Source organism: Tasmannia lanceolata, unplaced genomic scaffold (assembly GCF_043159265.1).
Source record: "Tasmannia lanceolata isolate RefF3 unplaced genomic scaffold, GAP_Taslan_0.1 ptg000019l, whole genome shotgun sequence".
Lineage (NCBI taxonomy): Eukaryota > Viridiplantae > Streptophyta > Magnoliopsida > Canellales > Winteraceae > Tasmannia > Tasmannia lanceolata.
The window spans coordinates 8564259-8586427 of record NW_027518696.1 but is presented as its reverse complement, the minus strand read 5'-3'; the positions used below and the strand labels follow the sequence as shown (position 1 = coordinate 8586427).

At 39.6% G+C, this 22169-nt stretch overlaps 2 protein-coding genes across 2 annotated transcripts; both read right to left on the bottom strand.

Moving 5' to 3' along the window:
* Positions 1-2655: 2655 nt before the first annotated feature.
* Positions 2656-12198, bottom strand: LOC143853099 (rust resistance kinase Lr10-like). The gene is made up of 3 exons (XM_077362824.1): positions 11965-12198; positions 4130-4189; positions 2656-4043 (listed from the first exon to the last, which is right to left on the bottom strand). The coding sequence occupies exons 1-3, from the start codon at positions 11999-12001 to the stop codon at positions 2974-2976; spliced, it is 1167 nt and encodes a 388-aa protein (XP_077218939.1). The 5' UTR covers positions 12002-12198; the 3' UTR covers positions 2656-2973.
* A 2831-nt stretch (positions 12199-15029) lies between these two features.
* LOC143853279 (LEAF RUST 10 DISEASE-RESISTANCE LOCUS RECEPTOR-LIKE PROTEIN KINASE-like 2.1) lies at positions 15030-17253 on the bottom strand. The gene is made up of 3 exons (XM_077362996.1): positions 16728-17253; positions 16555-16631; positions 15030-16184 (listed from the first exon to the last, which is right to left on the bottom strand). The coding sequence occupies exons 1-3, from the start codon at positions 17251-17253 to the stop codon at positions 15030-15032; spliced, it is 1758 nt and encodes a 585-aa protein (XP_077219111.1).
* Between the last annotated feature and the right edge of the window lie 4916 nt (positions 17254-22169).

The following is a 22169-nucleotide window of genomic DNA, read 5'->3' as shown; positions in this document are numbered from 1 at the left end:
CATCTCATAGTAGGCCTCATAGATTCCGAAATGATTTCCTGGTCCAATCAAGAGAGATTAGGAAAGTAGATTTGATTAGGTAGATTTCCTTCTATAATTATCTTGATTTCATTCCATGTTTACCATGTAAGTGCTCTATATAAGCACACATTGATCCTCTTCTAATCCACTTAGGCTAATTTATCTAGTTGCTTCATTTAGCCAACTTACCAATTTACCTCCAAGATGATCCAACGGTGAGATCTTAACCCCATCCAACCGTTGGATCCCACATATTCTAACATCAACTAATAGAAAAACTCTTAAATTTGATTTTATTATACTATTTTTAAAACAAAAAAAAACTCTTAAATTTTTTTAACTTATAAGTAATATTTAAGGGGTATTTTAGTAAAGATGCGATAGTATTTTTTCCAATGAGTCCTATTTCAGTATTTTGTCATCTAGGGCCTGTTTGGATTTCAAGAATTTTCTGGAAAAACTTGGATTGGAATTTTTTTCTTTTTACACAAAAAAAGACAATTTGAGCCAACTCTAATGAAATTTTATTTTGAGGGACCTTTAATTTACTATGATATCCCTCTAAATTAACCATAATCATATCATTTCCCTCTAAATTATGGAAAGAAAAATTTTCTTAAGAAAATATTATCAATGAGAAATGTTTTTCTTGCAATCCAACTGGGGCCTTAGTTCTCTCAAGTCTACACCTTAAGTCTTCATCTTCTCTCCATTCTCTAACAATTTAAGTATTTGACCCTAAGTGCATAACTCACTACACCAATGTCATTGTGGCTCACCCTCTCCGTTGTTGCTTTCCCTTGCCCTCAACCTCTTTTTAGAATTTTAACATGTACAATATAAGTAGGGCCTACTAGGACACTCCGATGGACAATCCAATTTGAAATGGATTGTGACCTAGACACAGGGAGTAGGATCCAAAAAATTCCGATCGGACTGATAAGGGATTTGAATGGATCAACTAAGACATAAGTGGATCCGATCCGAAGTGGATCCATTGACACCCTAAGGTGGTTTTCTTGAATTCTAAACCTTTGAAAATAAATTATAGAGTGGAGTCAGTTGAAGGATAGAGTTTGGTTAAAGGGATCCGTTCACCTACTAAGGTATGAAATAATAGAGTGCATGTTCACTTAATATTAGGTTTAGAGACATTTTAGGGACTGCTTGATCACTCCATACTTTTTTCCTTTATCTTCACCCCAGGGTGCATTGGTATCTACACTCGATTGGCAGTTTTACTGCGATTTGGGCTGTTCTATATGTACATCTGAACTTACCTGTGAACTTATTGATATGTAGTTATGTACACTCGATTGGCAATTTTAATGGAATATTGCATACATCTCTTACGTGCTTTCCTCTACCTCGCCCAAGGGTGGAAATTTTAGAAGTTTACTTTGAGGGAAACCAACACCTCCTCGAGAAAACATAAACTGTTTTGTTTTGGGATAAAATCTGCATCCATGTTTTTATTCGTACGTAATTCACTTTAAATACAATTGTAGTCACACGAAATCCTTTTCTACTCATCTCTATCACTAGCTAAATAATAGAGATTTACTACCAGACTCCTATTAGTTCTAAACTCTTAGACTCCTACATGGAGAACTTCCACTTATTTTACATAAGCTCAAACAGACTTAATAATCCTATTCCTCCTATGCATGCGGCTAATAGGGTGTGGCGTATCATGCACGTATTATCCCCCTTCCCTTCGAAGAACCCGGTCCACCAGGTTAGCACCATCAACATGTGGCTGCCATCAAACCTTGGGAAATCTAATCGAACGGTTCGAGTTTGGATACCACCCACATCCCCAGTCTGTGAGTTTCCTCATGAACGGATTAAGGGGTTTCCACGCTGGATTCTCCTTTTTCACGATTTCAGGTCAATTCTTCATAATTGGAAGCCAAAAGATTGATTTTTGGAGTACCTCACCCATCATTTTTCTGTCGGCCATAGCTTCTTCTTGCATCTTGGATTGGGTCTAATGGAGTTGCGTCACTGATTCGGCCAATTGAGAGAAATGAATGCCAATAGGGCTGGCAATTTCACCCGTGAAAACGGGGATGAGGCGGGGACTTGGAAAATTCCCCGAAGCAGGGATGGGGATGGAGATGGCCCCGCCCCGCCCGTTTAAATATGCAAGCCATTATCAATATCCCCTTATTTTAGTTGTTTTAGTGTTTTTTTTACAATAAATATTACTTTTATGCTAGTGATATTGGGACTACCATATTTTGATAAGTACACAAACACGGCTTGTCTTTTTATTTTTTATGGGCATTAAAAAGATTTTTGAGGTGAGGATTTTTGTATAGGGGCGAGGACTGGGAGGGGGCAGGGATTAGGTATTCCACGCGGGGTGGGGACGGGGATTTCCCGCCATACCCGAAGCAGGGACGGGGGCTGGGACAGGAATGGTCCTTCCGGCGGGGACGGGGACGGGGAGTGCAACATCCGGCCCCGCACCGATGCCAGCCCTAAGTGCCAACCGCCATTGTAGGAATCGCTTTGCTAGCTATGATACCAAGTTGTTATGTACTTTCCTCTACCTTGCCCAATTGTGGGAATTTTAGTGATTTACTTCTAGGGAAACCGAGACCTCCTTGAGAAAACCGAAACTGTTTTGTTCTGGGATAAAATCTGCATCCATGTTTTTATTCGTAATTCACTTTAAATACAATTATAATCACACAAAATCCTTTTCTACTCATCTCTATCACTAGCTAAATAATAGAGATTTACTACCAGACTCCTAGCTAGTTCTAAACTCTTACACTCCTACGCGGAGAACTTCCACTTATTTTAGATAGGCTCAAACAGACTTTCTCCTAACAGATTCTATCATAATCCTATTCTCCCTATGCATGCGGCTAATAGGCTGTGGCGTATCATTCACGTATCAACATCATTTGCATTTCTTGAATGTGAACTTTCTTCTGATCTTCAAGTAGAAAATAGAAATGGCTTGGGAGGCACTTGCAAATCTTCAACGCTTCCTTCCAACATTTCCACCACATCACCCATCGAAGGTCGATTTGCCGAATCCGTCTGTATACAACATAGACCCACTAAGGTCATCTTTCTTGCAGTCTCATTCTCGGCCTCCGTCGCAGAATCTTCAAGTCCAATGTCACCCTGTCGACCAATGCGATCATAAATCCAGTGCGGAAAATATATTTCACTGATATTATCAACTCCTACATCAATGTTCTTTCTTCCTCCCACCATTTCTAACACCATCATTCCATAGCTATAAACATCTGACTTGTATGAAACTCTTCCAACGTCCCTGCAATACACTTCCGGTGCCATATAACCAGCAGTCCCTCTGGCGTCGGGCATCGATATAAGAATCTCCTTTGTTGGGCATAGCTTAGCTAGTCCGAAGTCCGAGATCTTTGGAGAAAAATCTTGGTCTAGAAGAATATTGTGAGGCTTAATGTCGAGATGTAAAATGTGTGCACTACATCCGCGGTGTAAGTAATCGAGCCCTCGAGCAATGCCAAGCGCGATTTGGTATAGCTTTTCCCACCCCAAAGGTTGCAATGTTCTTCCTTTCTCGGCAAAAATGAACTTGTCGAGAGATCCATTGGGCATGAACTCATAGATGAGAGCTCGTTTGGGTCCTTCAAAGCAGAAGCCCAACAAACTAACAATATTAACATGGTAAGTCCTGCCGATACTTGCGACCTCATTAATGAAATCTTCTCCGCCACCCTTGGGTTCATTCAAGACCTTAACAGCGACCGTCCGGCCATCGGGAAGCTTCCCTTTGAAGATATCACCATAACCTCCTTGGCCTAATTTATCTTTGAAGGAGTCAGTCATGTTTTTGAGTTCTGAATATCTGAATCTTTTGGGAGCAAGGGACTGATAATTCTCTATAAAGGCCTCAACATCTCGAGTCTTTCTTTTCTTCCAGTTGGTGATTAATGAAAGTAACGTTCTGCAGAGAAAGAATAGGATTTGGACTACTGCGACCAGGAGGATCACACAAATGGCAATCAATACAGCTGAAGAAAAGAAAGAGGGTGTCAAATATTCAAAATAGAAACAATAGTTTTAAAATCAACGAGTCAGGGAGAGTTTGAGAGTCCACCGATTGGAAGACTAAAGGTTACTTTATTGGGGAAATGGTGAGATCCTTCTTCAGGTCTCCCTGCACATTCACATGTGCAAGATCAAAGTCCAAAGACAAGAAGCAATAGCCAGACATCAGTAATATGCAGAAGGATATGGGTTGCAGAATTTATCCCAGGAAAAAAAAAATCAAATTAACAAGGAAAAATAAATCAGTCACTACTTGAAACCTCCAAAATGATTATGATTTGGGGTTGATGACTTGATATACATAGCATGATTTGGGATTATACAATGGAAAATCATTTTGGTGGTATAATAATCCTAACCCTCCGACCTGTAGGACTGCACATTATTGAAACCTCTATAGATCAGAGGGTTAGGATCATCCTATGGAGATGATTTACTAGGTAAGTGGTGCAGTTGAAAGGTGGAAGCCGTGCTTTGGCGTTGTAGGGTGAGGCTCTAGAGTGATGTGCAATATTAACTCAAAAGGGGATAATACGTGGCTGCTTAAATTGGATCCCAAAATTCAAAGAATTTGCACTAGTATAACCTAGTAATTGGTCATCAAGATCCTTTCCTCGAGTAACTTGGGAATTAACCAAATTCCAAATAAAAGAATCTTCTTGGCCAAACTGCATTTGAACATCATTTTGAAAAATATGTGCGGGGCCAACAATTGGGCCTTAATGTTACTGTAAGACCCGCACCAGAGGATGATCCGAACCTTCCATTTGATGGGCCACAATGTAAATAAGTTGTGCCCCAATATTCATTTCCTTATGATGACTGCAACCCTCCAATCTATAGAGTTTTCCATAATATGCAATTGCTCTTTAAATCGGAGGGTCAGGATCATCCTATGGAAATGATATTTTGAGCGCAACCAATTTACGTTGTGGGCCATCAAATGGATGGTTTGGATCATCCTATGGTGCGGGCCGCATGGTTCATTTTGAAAAAATGGGTGGGGCCTACCTTGCTCAGAGATTTAAACAAATTAATTGTTGGGCCCACCAACTGTTCATGTTGGAGAGAGAGGCCCGTTTTTATTAGTGTTGTGCCGGTGGCTTCACAACCAGTGGATGAGGGGATGTCATTGCCCTTTCAAAAATTACACTATTTAAGTTCTCAAATACAAATTCTAAGTTCTAAAGGAAAATGAGAGGGAATTGGCTTTTAAAGCCCATTAAATTTAGGGCAGTGATAAATCGACTCCCCATGTGTCTATCTCTCTCCTCTTTCTCTCTCTAACCTAGAGGAGAGAGAAAGACACATGGGGAGTCGATTTATCCATTTGGGGAGTCGATTTATCACTCCCCTTAAATTTATCAAATCCCCTAATGGCGAATGCATAAAACGGACATGAAAGGGTTAAAATGGCTAAAGTACTCCTACCTTGCTAATGCACATGAAACAAAGATCAAAATTCCTACACTAAGGAGTAGTTAAGGCCCATGTAAACTTACCTCAAGGGGATGTTCCTGCATCATGCATCAGTACGGCCTATTTAAGAAATGTGGATGGGCTTATAAGGGCTTGGGCACTCTACCCTTAACGGCTAGCTTTTAAGGGTGAGTTGTACCCGGGCCCAACAAGTGGTATGAGAGCTGAGGTGTGCAGCCCTGGTGTACTCTTGAGGATTGAGAAAGTCTCTCAAAGAATATCTTGGTAGCCCTGGTGTACCTTAGCTTTTAAGGGTGAGTTGTACCCGGGCCCAACAAGTGGTATGAGAGCTGAGGTGTGTAGCCCTGGTGTACTCTTGAGGATTGAGAAAGTCTCTCAAAGAATATCTTGGTAGCCCTAGTGTACCCTTGAGGATGGAGAAAATCCCTCGGGAAGATCTCGTTGCTCCTGCTTCGAGGGGAGAGACTGTCCACGTTGCTTTCACGTGGAAGGGGAGATTGTTGGGGGCTCTACGCAAAAGCAAAGATCCCACATCAAAAAAGTAAAGAGATGTTGATGCGCTTATAAGGGCTCAGACACCCTCCCCTTAATGGCTAGCTTTTAAGCGTGAGTTATACCCGACTACCCAGGTCTCAACACCAACATAAAAATTGTTTTGATCATCCTACGAAGTGGGCACCACAATAATTTTTGAAAAATAATGAACTTCAGACATACACACATACCATATAAAATCTGTTCTTTTCATGTTTGGGTGGAACTACTGTACTGAGACTAATGTTGTGATGTTTTATAAGGTATGGGTTGTTATCGGGAATATCCAAGACAGCAGGAACACATATATGGCAGTTGCCTAAAATCTGTGGAATACTCTAGAACAGTTTCTACACATAGATGATATGCAATCTTGGAGATTGGATTTATCTCAAGATTTATGGACGTCTCTGGAATAATTCTGCTGTAACATTCTTTGTGTATAAATACACGTTGTACCTAAGATACAAGATATAGAAAAACCAACATAGAAGAATCATTTTCTCCTCATTAACATCATTCTCTCTTTTTCTTATCATTTTTTTTCGTAATCTTAACATATCCTAGAAGCTCTAAGATCATCATTGCCATAGTCACAAAATGTGACAAATTAGGGTGCGTTTAGCAATGATTCTTATTCTATTTCTTGATTTTGCTTCTAAACATTAATTCTATTATTTCTTTTATAATGATTATGTCTGAAGAATCAGAATCGCGTTCAGTAACTTACCTACAAAAATTAGTTTTTTAATTTTTGAAACATAATCACATTTGGTTAATAAAATTGGTTGTTTACGACAAGTAATAGAGAATCAGGAGTAACACATGCATCATAAGAGTGGCATGTTAAATGAGGTCGGTCTAGTGTTTTTATCATTAATCAATCAACCAAATAGTAAAAAACAAGAGTAATACATGTTTTAATATCATCAACCAACCAAATATTAATAATAATAAATTAAAGTAAATATATTTTCAATATCATCATGATTTTTATTTTATTTTCCAAAATAAAAAAGATTTCTTGTTTTCAAGGAAAATTTCAAACATACGAGACCAAGGAATCATTTTTTCAGTGGAATTTTTTTTCCATAATTTTTTCCCCTAGATTCAAACAACCCCCTTGTTCTCATACATCATATTAAGGTTGCAAATGGATTGAAAGAGAGTCAGGAACCAGAATCGGCATCCTGTTCTTATTTCTCTTATTATGATTCCTCTATAAACAGAATTGAAAACTTAAAATAAAATTTTAATTTTAAAAGTTCTAATAAAAATTTCATTCCGGAAGGGATGGAATCAGAGTACCGCCTCTGGGGACGTGAAACTAGGGGTGCAAATCGGGTCAGGTTCAACCCGAAAAAAGGTCATGTCGTTTGAGTTCGGGTTGGGTTCGGGTTTGGGTTGAGTTTTCCCAACCCGGGTTGAGTTCGGGTCGGGTTTGGCCAACCCAACCCCAGTGAAACCCGACATTTTTTATGAATTTTTTATTTTGAAAGCTTAAAAACTCGGGTTGGGTCGTGAAAGTAGGGGTTCAACTACGGTCGGGTTCAACCCAAACCCGACAGGTTCAACCCCGAAAAAAGGTCGGGCGGAGTTCGGGCTGGGTTCTTTTATTTTGAAAGCTTAAAAACTCGGGTCGGGTTGGAAATCAGGTCGGTCGGGTTCGGGGTGGGAAAAAAAAAAAAAGCGTTCCTCGGGTCACGTCGGGTCCCGAGCCGAGTTGCACCTCTACGTGAAACAGATTCTGACAATTCCCCCCCTTTGATTCCACCTCGATGTGAGGCCAATCCGACCTTTGATACATATAAGAATGTCTAGTATACATTAATAACCATTATTATGGAACAGATTTTGACAATATCCCCCCTTTGGTTCCATCTCGATGTCAATTATTAGTGTATTTATGAGTCATGACTATAGGGGTGTAAATGAGCCGAGCCGAGCCGAGCTTGGCCCGGCGCGGCTCGGCTCATTAAGCTCAACACCTGAGCTCGGGCTTGGCTCGGTTAGGCCCGCGAGCCTTACCGAGCCAGTTAATGGGCCAATTTGGTCCTAAAATCCTATATATTTTGGGCTTTTGGACTTGTCCTGTATAATCAAAATGATTCAAATTAAATAATTACATAACCTGTAAGGGATTTAGGGTTATAACTTATATATATATATATATATATATATATATATATATATATATATATATATATATATATATATATATATATATATATATATATATGAGGAAACTGTTGGTAAGCTTAAGCTCATCAAACTTATGGTGAGCTAGCTTGCCCAATCACATGGGGGCCCACTTTGTTAGGATGATCCAAACCATTCATTTGAAAGTCCCTTACATAGATGGGGGGTGTACCAAAAATCAGCTCCATAGGATCATCCTAACCTCTCAATTTGTGGAGGACAAAAATGGACAGACACAAATCTGCCCCATTTTTGTCCTCCACAAATGGAGGGGTTAGGATGATCCTATGGAGCTGATTTTTGGTACACCCCCTATCTATGATAAGGCCTTGCAAATGAATGGTTTGGATCACTCCCCAAAATGTGGGACCCATGTGATTGGGCAAGCTAGCTCACCATAAGTTTGGTGAGCTTAAGTGCCCAATCACATTGGGGCCTACTTTGTTAGGATGATCCAAAGCATTCATTTGAAAGGCTCTTACATAGATGGGGTGTGTACCAAAAATCAGCTCCATAGGATCATCCTAACCCATCCATTTGTGGAGGTCAAAATGGACAGACATTATTTGTCCACAAATCTGCCCATTTTTGTCCTCCACAAATGGAGGGGTTAGGATGATCCTATGGAGCTGATTTTTGGTACACACCCTATCTATGATAGAGCCTTGCAAATGAATGGTTTGGATCACCACAGAAAATGTGGGACCCATGTGATTGGGGCGCTTAAGCTCACCATAAGTTTGGTGAGCTTAAGCTCACCAAAACTCTCTCTCTCTCTCTCTCTCTCTCTCTCTCTCTCTCTCTCTCTCTATATATATATATATATATATATATATATATATATATATATATATGAGAGAACATTTCCTACACACTTGTGTAGGTAAGTTACCTACACACTACCTTAAAATACAGTGGGGGCCCACATTGTTTGCGTGATCCAAACAATTCATTTGAATGGTCCTCACATAGATAGGGTGTCCATAAAAAATCAGATCCATAGGATCATCCCAACCCTACGATTTGTGGAGGTAAAATGGACGTGTATAAACCTTCACAAATTAGTCCATTTTTTGCCTCCATAGTTTGAATGGTTAGGATGATCCTATGGATCTGATTTTTTGTGGACACCCTATCTATGTAAGGACCATTCAAATGAATTATTTGGATCACCCAAACAATGTGGGCCCCCACTGTATTTTAAGGTAGTGTGTAGGTAACTTACCTACACAAGTGTGTAGGAAATGTTCTCTCTCTCTCTCTCTCTCTCTCTCTCTCTCTCTCTCTCTCTCTATATATATATATATATATATATATATATATATATATATATATATATATATATATCTGTGTGTGTATAATAGATATATTTAAATATATTAAATTCTTAATGAGCTGAGCTGAGCCTGGCCTAGCTCGGGCTTGGCTCATTAAGGATTCGAGCCGAGCTTCCGAGCCTGAGCCGAAACACCCTTACATGACTACTCTTTTTACACAATAAGTGGGTGGCCCGGCGAAGAATAGGGGGTGTACCGAGCTAGTTAATGGGCCAATTTGGTCCTAAAATCCTACATATTTTGGGCTTTTAGACTTGTCCTGTACAATCAAATGATTCAAATTAAATAATTACATAACCTGTAAGGGATTTAGGGTTATAACTTATATATATATATATATATATATATATATATATATATATATATATATATATATATATATATATATATATATATATATATATATATATGTATGTATAAGGGAATTTTTTGTAGAATTACTCATCACTCGTTTTGACTTTTTTTAATAAAGGCACCCATTCAACACACATATTTTCAATCATACCTCCTCCTTTATGCTTTTTAACAAAGGCACCCATTAAAGCAAAATAATTTCAATCCTACCCCCTCCCTTATGCTTTTTAACAAAGGCACCCATTAAAGCCAAATAATTTCAATCCTACCCCCCTCCTTTATGCTTTTTTAATAAAAAATCTATAGGGTGATCTTAACCATCCGATTTAAGATGAACAACATATTATGGAAACCTCTATAGATTGGAGGGCTAGGATCAGCCTATGGAAATGAGTTTTGGGGCACAACCTATTTATGTTGTGTTCCATCACATGGACGGTTTGAATCAACCTATGATGTGGTCCGTACAGTTCTTTGACGGCCCGTGCATCGCACGGGATTTTTTACTAGTATATATATATATATATATATATATATATGAGGAAAGTGTTTCTACTCGGTCCCCTAGATAAGCTTATCTACTCCTCCCTTTAAAAAAATACAGTGGGCCCACGCTGTTTGGATGATCCAAAGCATTCATTTGATAGGTCTTAACATAGATAGGGTGTGCCCAAAAAATCAGCACCAAAGGATCATCCTAGCCCTTCGTTTTGTTGGGCACACCGTGTCCAAAATGGACGCATATAAACGTGGACGTTTATATGTGTCCATTCTGGGCACCACAAGGCACTACAAAACGAAGGGCTAGGATGACCCTTTGGTGCTGATTTTTTGGGCACACCCTATCTATGTTAAGACCTATCAAATGAATGCTTTGGATCATCCAAACAGCGTGGGCCCACTGTATTTTTTTAAAGGGAGGAGTAGATAAGCTTATCTAGGGGACCGAGTAGAAACACTTTCCTCTATATATATATATATATATATATATATATATATATATATATATATATATATATATATATATGTGTGTGTGTGTGTGTATAATAGATATATTTAAATATATTAAATTCTTAATGAGCTGAGCCGAGCCTGGCCTAGCTCGGGCTTGGCTCATTAAGGATTCAAGCCGAGCTCGAGCCGCGCCCTTACTGAGCCGAGCTTCCGAGCCCGAGCCCGAGTGGGTGGCCCTTCTTTAGCCCTTGCATAAAGAGGGCCCTTGCATCTATCATTCCTCATCAAGAAATATTAATAATAAAATATTGTCAATATCATCATGAAAAGAAATTTCCAAAATAAAAAAGATTTTTTGTTTTCAAGGAAAATTTCAAACGTACCAGACCAAGGAATTATTTTTTCAATGGAATTTTTTTCCACAATTTTTTCCCCAAGATTCAAACGCCCCTTGTTCTCTTATATGATATTAAGGTTGAATATGGATTGTCAGAGAGTCAGGAATCAGAATTGGCATCCTGTTCTTTTTCTTAATAGGATTTTCCTATAAGCAGAATTGAAAAACTTAAAATAAAAATTTAATTTTAAAAGTTCTAATAAAAATTTCATTCCGGCAGGGATGGAATCACAGTACCGCCTCTGGGGACGTGAAACTAGGGGTGCAACTTGGGTCGGGTTGGGTTCGGATTACCCAACCCAGGTTGAGTTCGGGTCGGGTTTGGGCAACCCGACCCGAGTGAAACCCAACATTTTTTATGAATTTTTTATTTTGAAAGCTTAAAAACTCGGGTTAGGTTGGGTTTAACTCGGGTCGGGTTGGGCTCTGGCTGGGAAAGGGTTCCTCGGGTTTGGTCGGGTTGAACCCTGTCGGGATGGAAATCGGGTCGGGTTTTAAAAAAAAAAAGAAAAAAAGAGGGTTACTAGGGTCGGGTTGGCCTCAACTCGACCCAAACCGACCCGAGTTGCACCTGTACGCGAAACAGATTCTGACAATTTCCCCCTTTGATTCCACCTCCATGTCAATTGTTAGTGTATTTATGTAAATGTCATTTCCCCTCTAGCGTACCTGTTTGAAGACCTCTTATGTTTTTGCTAGTTGCCATGCCTTCAGGTCTTGTAAATGTAACGTAATGGAAATCGGCAGTCCCTTAGGTCTTGAAAATGTAACGTAATGGAAATCGCCAGTGGAGTTGACAGATGCGGTGGTCTTGTAAACGGAATGGAAATCGAGAAAGCATAGTTGAGCTCGCCATATCTTTCTGTGTTCAAATACAATTCATCCAATTCTATTAGCTCTTGATCTAAATCTTTAAAGAGAATATAAGTGAAGAAGCAATGCCTGTTTTCACTTTATATAGACCATTCTTTACCACCCGTGCACCGGTGCACCTAATCCTTTATTATTTAATAAAGAGAAATTCTAGACTGAAGGGAGTCCTTGCAAAAAAGAGGAGAAAGGGCTCTCCTATTGGCTGCACATCACCATCATGTAGCCAATAGGAGAGCCCTTTCACCTCTTTTTTGCAAGGGCTCCCTTCAGTCTAGAATTCCTCTTTAATAAAATTGTTATCTTTGTAAAAAAAAATTTAGTTGAAAGTGTCCGTTGGGTTAGTTACCCTCTCTCCAAAAAATAAATTTGTTCTTGATTATTGACTTTGATTTTTATAACATGTAGCTTGTCTTACAAGTTCCATTTTCCATGTTGAATATAAAAAAAGGTGACAAAGGCCCCTCTATTAAGAAACTTTGACTCACCCTAGCGGCTTACTACAAGACTTTTTGATGCAGGATGTTATGTAATTCTCTGTCTTTTCTTGGTATTTCTTTATTTTGGGTGTCTTTGGTAGGTTTGAATCTAGAGATTATTTTTTATCTTCCCGGGTTTTCCCAAAGTCAAGAGTGTAGTTTCGTACTAATTTATCATCACTCTTTAGTCTTTAGTCTTCAAAATCCAGAGTCTAGAAAATAAGGAGAGGGGCAGGAAGCAACAGAGAAAGGTCCTAGAAAGGTTGAGGAAGTTCCTAGGGCATGGGCTCATTGGATACGGTTTGGTTTATCATTCTCAGTTCAAAAATTGCAAAGCGGCACTGATATCCACACAACCATATTTTTTGTTAATGAGGCGAAGTCACTTTGTTTTACATTGTTTAGCCTGTTGTCAAAGGCTATTACAAATAATTCCCAAAAAGCTGTCAGCAGCCAGTTAAAAATTGTAAAACAAGGTGACTTCGACCCATTATCAAAACACGGTGGTGCTTACTGTTCAAAAAATATGGTGGTGCAGATATCACTGTCAATTGGAAAAGGGCTACTGATGTCGGCACTGCTGTGTTTTTTAATTGCACTGACTTATCCTGACTTTTATAACTTAAACAGCTGTCACAGGTTATTACAGTTCTGAAAAAGCTCTCTGAAGTCAATTACAGAAGATAAGACAAGCTTATTTTGTGCAATCACTAAAATATGGTAGTACCAGCATCAGTAACGGAAATGGATACTGTAGGACTGAGTATGTATGTTCTAAATTCTAAAAAAATAGGATTGTGAAACATACGCAGTCTGATGGGCCATTATGGTGCTTCGAAAACAAAATCCCCAATCTAATCATTGTAGCAATTGTGGGCAGACAATTAGGGGCTGTAGAAAAACAAGGATCAAAGAACCAAGCTTTGATACACTTTCTCACACAAAGAACTCACAGCAAGAAGCAAAACCCACTAAAAATTCTCAGTTTTACGGCATACTCTCACGTTATGCACTAGCAGATTTTTATAAGGAGAATCCTAATAAAATTCTAACTTTTAATAAAACTCTAACTCTCACAACTCTATCGTCCTAGGACACAAAACATGTTCTAATTCTACCTCTTTTATCAAACTTAGAAACTTTTGTAACAAGGAAACAAAAATCCTAATTTAACTAGGCAAGATATGTGTGGGCCCGTATCCTTCCGGGTACCCGTGTGGGCCCGGCCCCTCTGGCATACATGTAGAGTCGGCAATGACTCTCAACAGTGGCCTGTTTGACAACCAAGAAAAATTATTCCACAGTGAGCTGATTTTTGTGTGTGTGTGTGTGTGTGTGTGTGTGTGTGTGTGTGTGTTGGGGGGAGGGGGGGGGCAATATGAAATCCCCCAAAAACAAAATGAAAAATACACTTCTTAGAGTTGGTTTTCTTTTTCTCCTTTTAACTAGGAATGCTGGGTGCATTCTTCTTGTCGTCCACTCTACTGTCACTTCCTGATTATTGGACTGACCTGTACGTTGTAGATCTTGGCAACCGATTGCGAGTCCAAAACCTATTATTGGACTCAAAATTAAATGTGATTTTGAGTCTAATAATCGGTTTTGGACTCACAATCGGTTGTAAAAAACTAAAATGAACAGGGCCTAGACACAATTTTGAGTCTAATAATCAGTTTTGGACTTGCAATTGGTTCTCAAAATCCAAAATAAACAGGGCCTTAGGATTTTCTAATGTGGATAATTTTTGCCACATATATAGTGGGACTCACTTGAAATAGGAATGTTTTAGAAATAGTGGTTTATGATGGGGACCAAAATGACCACCCAATCAAAGGATGACACACATGTTGAAGGATAATCAAGTAATCTTGCCCAACTTGGAAGGTTCCAGAGCAAATCCTTGCCCAATTACAGGTTAACACCTGCCCAAGGGCATCAGGGTGATCTCATACCTAATGCCTCCACAGTCTCCAACTATAAATAGCCTCCTAAAGCACAAAGGTAGGGGTTCAGATCCCATAAGTTGCTGGTCACCGACTTAAGCATCGGAGGACCTTCCCGGAGTACTCACTCCGGGTTGGTCGTCTGACCGTTTGCTACCGGGCGCAGGTACCTCGGTTCTTCCGAAGCCACCTCAGCAGATCCTCAATTCTTGGCCGCAACAGTTTACATCTGTCACTCTCTATCTCTTGGGAACAACAAGCAAAGGATTCTTAGAAATAGCTGCTAACAAGGGACTGCATCATTTTACAGGGCAGAGATATATGCCAAATCATTAATTCACTTTAAAAGGGAATCACTGATTACTGACCAATATTAAATACAACATTTGCATTTGTTGAATATGAACTTTCTTATGATCTTCAAGTAGAAGATAGAGATGACTTAGGAGGTACTTCCAAGTCTTGAATGCTTCCTTCCAACATTTCCACCACGGCACTCATCGAAGGTCGATTTGGTGGATCCATCTGTACACACCATAGACCAACTACGATCATCTTTCTTCATGTCTCGTTCTTGGCTCCCAATAAGAATTCTCAGAGGAGAAGATATAAATGGCTTAGGAGGTACTTGCAAGTCTTCAATGCTTCCTTCCAACATTTCTACCACATCACTCATTGAGGGTCGATTTGCAGGATAAATCTGTATACACCATAGTGCCACTAAGATCATCTTTCTTGCGGTCTCGTTCTCAGCCTCCGTCACAAATTCTCCAAGTCCAATGTCACCTGGTTGATCCATGCGACCATAAATCCAAAGCGGAAAATATGTTTCCCTGCTATTAGCTACTTTTAAATCAAAATTACTTCTTCCTCTGACCATTTCTAGGAGCATCATTCCGTAGCTATAAACATCCGACTTATGTGAAACTCTTCCAAGTCTCGGATAAAACCATTCCGGCTCCATAAGACCACGAGTCCCTCTGGCAGAAGATATTGATATGGTACACTCCGGTATTGGGCATAGTTTAGCTAGTCCGAAGTCCGAGATCTTCGGCAAAAAATCTTGTTCTAGAAGAATATTGCCAGGCTTAATGTTGAGATGTAAAATGTGTGTGCGACATCCATGGTGTAAGTAATCAAGCCCTCGAGCAATGCCAAGCGCGATTTGGTATAGCTTTTCCCACGCCAAAGGTTGCAATGTTTTTGGTTTCTCGGAGAAGATGAACTTCTCGAGAGATCCATTCGGCATGAACTCGTAAATGAGAGCTCTGTTGGAGCCTTCCATACAGAAGCCCAACAGACTCACAATATTAACATTGTCAGTCCTGCTGATGCTGGTGACTTCGTTGATGAAGACTTCATAATCCTTGTGTTCTCTCATGACCTTAACAGCAACCAACCGGCCATCGCGAAGCTTCCCCTTGAACACACGACCAAAACCTCCTTCGCCTAATTCATCTTTGAAGGAGTTGGTCATGTTTTTGAGTTCTGAATATTTGTATCTTTTGGGAGTGAGGGACTGATAATTCTCTATAAAGGCCTCAATGTCATGAGTCTGTCTTTTATTCTTCAGAAGAAAACTAATGAGAGTACCCTTCTGCAGAGATATGGAAACATGTCATTTTTCTTATGGAACTTTCGGTGGAAATCCTGTAAAATCACGAAAAACATATAGAAATATATGCAAATGATGGACCATCAAGATGAAACTGAAACTTCGGAAACTTCCTATCATACATTTTTTGATGGTTTTTCTTATTTGTTGTGTTCATCATCTGCTGCTTCCCTTGTTGCTTCTGCTGATCCATCTGACGGCTTTCAAATTCCTTTTTTTCCAAGTCATCATCACCAATACTGTCTTTTTCTTTTTCTTCTTCTTCATCATTGTCTTCTTCTTCTTTCAAGAATAAATCAACTTTAATTCCACCATCCATGGTTTGCATGGGTGAGATCTTTGTAAATGGTACAGTCTCCTCCATTCTTCGGATACATGTTTCATTCATTATCGATGAAAATGAGAATGTCGCAGCGGAACCATGCTTACCTAGCAAAAGAAAGAGAAGAAAAACAGAAGCTAAGAGACTATTTTGAGTGGTGAAAACATATGAGCTTTAAATTCTGCTTTTATTCACTTCCTTACCTTTATTCATCTCTGATATCAATTTTTCACTAATGTCTATACTTCTGGATATTGCTTCAACGAAACTAACAGGATTTGATAGTAGTTGAGAAGAAGCCATAATGATTGCCTGATTATTTCCATCTTGATGTTGAATTGCAGAATGTATTGTAGCACGCTTTGCCTGAGTAATTCCCCCCTTGACAGAATTTTGGACAGAAGCCTTAGATATCCCACAGTTCTCTTGGGAGTGCCAGTCTTTTGCCTTGTTGCTGGAGTGCTTGATATCTATTGAATTGGCCGAGATCACTTCACTGGCCGATTGTTGACCTCTTAAGTTCTTAGAACATAGACTTGCAACCGCTGAATCAATATCTGATCTGCATTCGTCAGCGTCGTGGATCTCAATATGAGTCTTCCGAAGATATTTGGCATTTATATGTTGAATTTTCATAATAAGAGGATTGCAGCAAGGGTCTTCCTCAACTGCGGTTTGGGAAGCAGATTTGTGTCCTTCATTTGCCTCGAAATCTTCCTTTCTGTTCATGCTGTTAATTGTGCTATTCGAAATCTCAAATTCCTCATTGTTTCCCAAAATTTGGCTTACTGGATTTTGAGCGTTGCAACGTGGATCTTCCTTGATTGAGGTTCCAGAAGTGGCCTTATGTCCTTTATTTAGCTAGAGCCTTCCACAATTATTCTTTTTGATAGGGTACTTTAATCCAGCATTTGAGTTATCTAGGATAGAGCGTGTTGCCCTATCTTGAGAACAGCCTGTTCTGGCATTGCCTGTATTGAACTTGCAGACAAAGGTTGAATGCCCTTGCTGGTTGCAGTTCAAACAGAATGAAGTAACTTCTCATAGCGTATATTTTGCCAAAAGCCTCTTCCTCCTCTTCCTCCAATTCCAATCCATACTCGACGAGGAAGCTTTTTCAGAAGATTGACTTCCACACAGATTCGTGCAACATTTGTTCGAGATAGAATTCTTGTTGGAGCATCAATAGCAAGGGCATTCCCAACTAAAGATGCTATAGAGAACAAGACATCCTCTTCGAAGAAAACCAAAGGGAGGAAAGGGAGTGCAATCCAAATAGCGGCCGAAGAGGGTTCTCCTTGTGCACAATGGAATTCAGGAGTCCATTTAAAAACCTTCATCAGATGGCCATCAATCCACCATCTATTCCTGACCCAAATTCGGAGCATGTCCGAGATGTTATCTAATCTAATGAAAACATGGTGAAGATCTAGTAACGTAACGGAGCAGTTGCCTTTGAGTTTCCATCTCCTACTAACCCCTTCTCTAATATGGGCTAAGCTTGGCCATGAATATGGAAACTTCCCAACAAGACAATACTAGAATTTCTCAGCATTTGAAGTGATAACAGATTCATCAAAGTAAATAGCGGGCTCACCTCTGCAAACCGAAATCTTTGGAGGAAACCCAGGAGCATTCTTCTGATCCCCCACCTTTTCCCAATATATGTTGCTTTGATTGCTTTCGAGGAAGGCTTCTGCATTGCAGATGGACAGTGATCATTGGCTACAGAGGAGAAATGTTCAGATGCAGAAGTCATCTGACATTCATTGCTTTGGTTCCTTTGGAGTTCTTCAAGAATCTCCTTGGTAGCTGGAATCCTTCTATCATTGGATGGATGTGGAAAATCTCTTGAATTAGCATCAACAGCAACAGAAGGATTATGTGAGCTTGTTTCTTTATGATCAATTGAAACAAGTTGTGGGTGATTGTTATCAGCATTCTGGTTGGTGGAATAAAAAGTGTTAGTGATTTTGCATTTTCAAAATCATGTATATTACATGTTTTAGTGTTTTGGAAAATGTTTTATCAAAAGCGTTTGGGAAAAAGAAAATATTTTCTTGGAAATATTTGCTTTTACAAAAGGATGTAGAAGTGTAGTTGAAAAAGATAGTTCCACATCGGATGAGAGAAAAGAAAGAGAAGGGCTTATAAAGCACTACCTTTTCTAACTCTTGTTGATTGCACATTGGGTTGAACCCATGGTTGGACCCGCGGGACGGTGCAACGCACCGTTCGCACACGCGCACCCGCACGCGCGCGCGCGGCGTGGGCAATGGGCTATAGGGCGTATAGTGGCGCTTTATTGGCGCTTTTTTAGGCGCACTTTGCACTTGGTGGGTCAAATGGTTCGCAGGCCCATCAAGCCAAATGGTTCAGTTGGGTTGGGCTTCGGTTCGGGCCTAACGGTCGGCCCAACGGGCCCATGACTCCAACGGTCAAAGGGTGTGATCAAATGGGTTGTGTCCCTTCCCCCAACGGTCATGTGCCAAGGGGGTGCGATCCACTCCATAGATGATTGATCTAACGATGACTGGGTTGGAGAGAGGTTTTACTCAAACCAACAGTCCCAGATTTGATCTGCACCGTTGGATCAAGATGAAGGTGGACCGGTCGGATGGGTGGGTCAAATGGTTCGCAGGCCCATCAAGCCAAATGGTTCAGTTGGGTTGGGCTTCGGTTCGGGCCTAACGGTCGGCCCAACTGGCCCATGACTCCAACGGTCAAAGGGTGTGATCAAATGGGTTGTGTCCCTTCCCCCAACGGTCATGTGCCAAGGGGGTGCGATCCACTCCATAGATGGTTGATCTAACGATGACTGGGTTGGAGAGAGGTTTTACTCAAACCAACAGTCACCTCTAGAATCGATCAGGACCATTCAAAATCAATGGGTGCGATCTAACGGTCAGATTTCAAACATTCTGGAAAGGTGCCCTGTAGAGGTGTTTTTCACACTGAGTGCAAACTTCAGTCATTTAAAATAGAAATCGAATTGGCAATTCTGACTGATTTTACACTCTCTTCTACACTCCTACAAAAATCCCCAAGTATTTCTACATACTGTTTTTCTTTTGTTTACTGTTCTAGATACTGTTTTTCTGCAGAAACAGAATCTAGAGATTTCTCTAAGGCTTGAAATTTCGGAAGGGCATTTCGGGTTTGATTCCGCTAGTGCTACGCGTCATCAAACATTAGTAGGGCTTCCCTACTAGGCTTCATTGTATCTTGGAGGCAATTCGCGGATCCCCTTTGCACACTACTAGTGGGGGCGAATCTTGTCTTAAGGAAAGTGATATCACGCCTTGAAGCAACAAGTTTCTGTTTTCTATCATCAACAGTACCCTCAACAAATTTTCCAACAATCTTAAGACAAGAGTATTCTACTGTTGTTTCAATGGCACTTTATTCAGTTCGTCAAATGACCCAAGACTTTGTCAAACTCGAACGTTTCGACAAAGGAAATTTCAAGCGCTGGCAGAAGAAGTTGCACTTCATTTTGACATCACTCAAAGTGGTCCATGTTCTCACTACTCTAAAGCCGTCAGCAAATGAAAATGAAACTTTGGCGGAGGCTCGTGCAAGGATGAAGTGGGAACAGGATGACTACATTTGCAAAGGGCACATCCTAAATGCTATGTCAGATACACTATTTGACATATTTCAAGGCATGGGATCAGCAAGTGAAATCTGGAATGCACTTGAAGCCAAATACTTGGCGGAAGATGCCAGTAGCAAGAAATTCACTGTGAGTCAATTTTTAAATTTTAAAATGGTAGATGATAAGTCTGTTATTGATCAATTACATGAAATACAACATGTAATTAATCAAATTCATTTGCAAGGCATCCTTCTTGATGATTCCTTCATTGTCCCGTCAATTATTGACAAACTTCCACCAAATTGGAAAGACTTTAGAAAAAGTCTAAAACACAAGAAAGAGGAAATGTCTATTGAAGACTTGGCTCAATGCCTCAGGATTGAGGAAGAGTCAAGAATCAGAGACAAGAAAGAAAATGAAACTGTATCCTCTAAGATCCATTTGGTGGAAAATGTCAAGAATTCGAACCAACAAAGAAAAGGCAATTGGAAGAGAAACAAACACCCTGAAAAGAATACTAATAAGAATAAGAAAAGAAAGGGTGCTTGTTTCAACTGTGGCAAACCAGGCCATTACAAGAGTGAGTGCCGACTTCTTAAGGATAAGAAGTCGGGTGCACCAACAGACAAAGAAAAGTTTGTCGCCATGATTTCAGAGGCAAATATGCTTGAAGATGGCAATGATTGGTGGATTGACTCTGGTGCGACGATGCATGTCTGTAAAGACAGGAACCTGTTTTCAACTTATGAAACAGTTGAAGATGGAAGCGTGTTATACATGGGAAATTCGTCGACAGCAGAAGTCAAACGCAAGGGCAAGGTGGAACTTGAGTTCACATCCGGCAAGCGACTCACTCTAACCGGTGTCTACCATGTACCAGAAGTTAGAAAGAACTTAGTGTCTGGAAGCATTCTCAACAAGAATGGCTTCAAACTTGTATTTGAATCTGACAAGTTCATTCTTTCTAAGGGGGGTACTTTTGTTGGGAAGGGATATATGTATGAAGGGATGTTCAAACTTAATATCAATAAAGTGAATGTCTTTGCTTATGTTTTGGATTCTTCTTTATCTTTATGGCATAATCGTTTAGGACATGTAAATACTAGGAAAATGAATGATATGGTTAAGTTAACCTTAATTCCTAAATATGAAAATGACTTAGTAGATAGATGTAAAACATGCATGCAAACCAAGATAATCACTAAGTCATTTCCTAAAGTAGATAGAACTTCTAACTTGTTAGATTTAATTCATAGTGATGTATGTGACATACATAGTGTCCCACAAAGGGAGGTAAAAAGTATTTTGTTACATTTATTGATGATTATTCTAAGTACTGTTATGTTTATCTACTTAGTCATAAAGATGAGGTTTTAGAAAAATTTAAGATTTATAAAACTGAAGTAGAAAACCAATGTATAACAAGCATTAAATGTCTCAGATCAGATAGAGGTGGTGAATATCACTTTCCTCATTTCTGTGAATCAGTAGGCGTAGTCCATGAAACTTCTGCCCCTTATACACCACAACAAAATGGTGTAGCAGAAAGGAAGAATAGGACACTTACTGAAATGATTAATGCTATGCTTGTTAATTCTGGTTTAAATAAAAGTTTTTGGGGTGAAGCCTTACTTACAGCTTGTCACATTTTGAATAGGGTACCAAGTAAGAAATCTAATATAACCCCTTATGAATTGTGGAAGAAAAGGAAACCAAACTTAAGTTACCTTAAAGTTTGGGGTTGTAGATCTATAGTTAAAGTCCCTAAACCTAAGTTAAGGAAATTAGGTGAAAAGGGTATTGAGTGTATCTTTTTGGGATATGCTAGTCACAGTAAGGCCTATAGGTTCTTAGTTATAGAACCCAATGATTTTATAGATGTCAATACCATAATTGAATCTAGAGATGCCTTTTTCTATGAAAATAGGTTCACTTCAATTCCTAAAGAAATTGAACCTACAGCTTCTGTAGATCATCCTTTAGAATCACAAACAGAAGTTGGTGAACCTAGTGTACAACCTAGTAAAATAAGAAGAAGTTCAAGAGA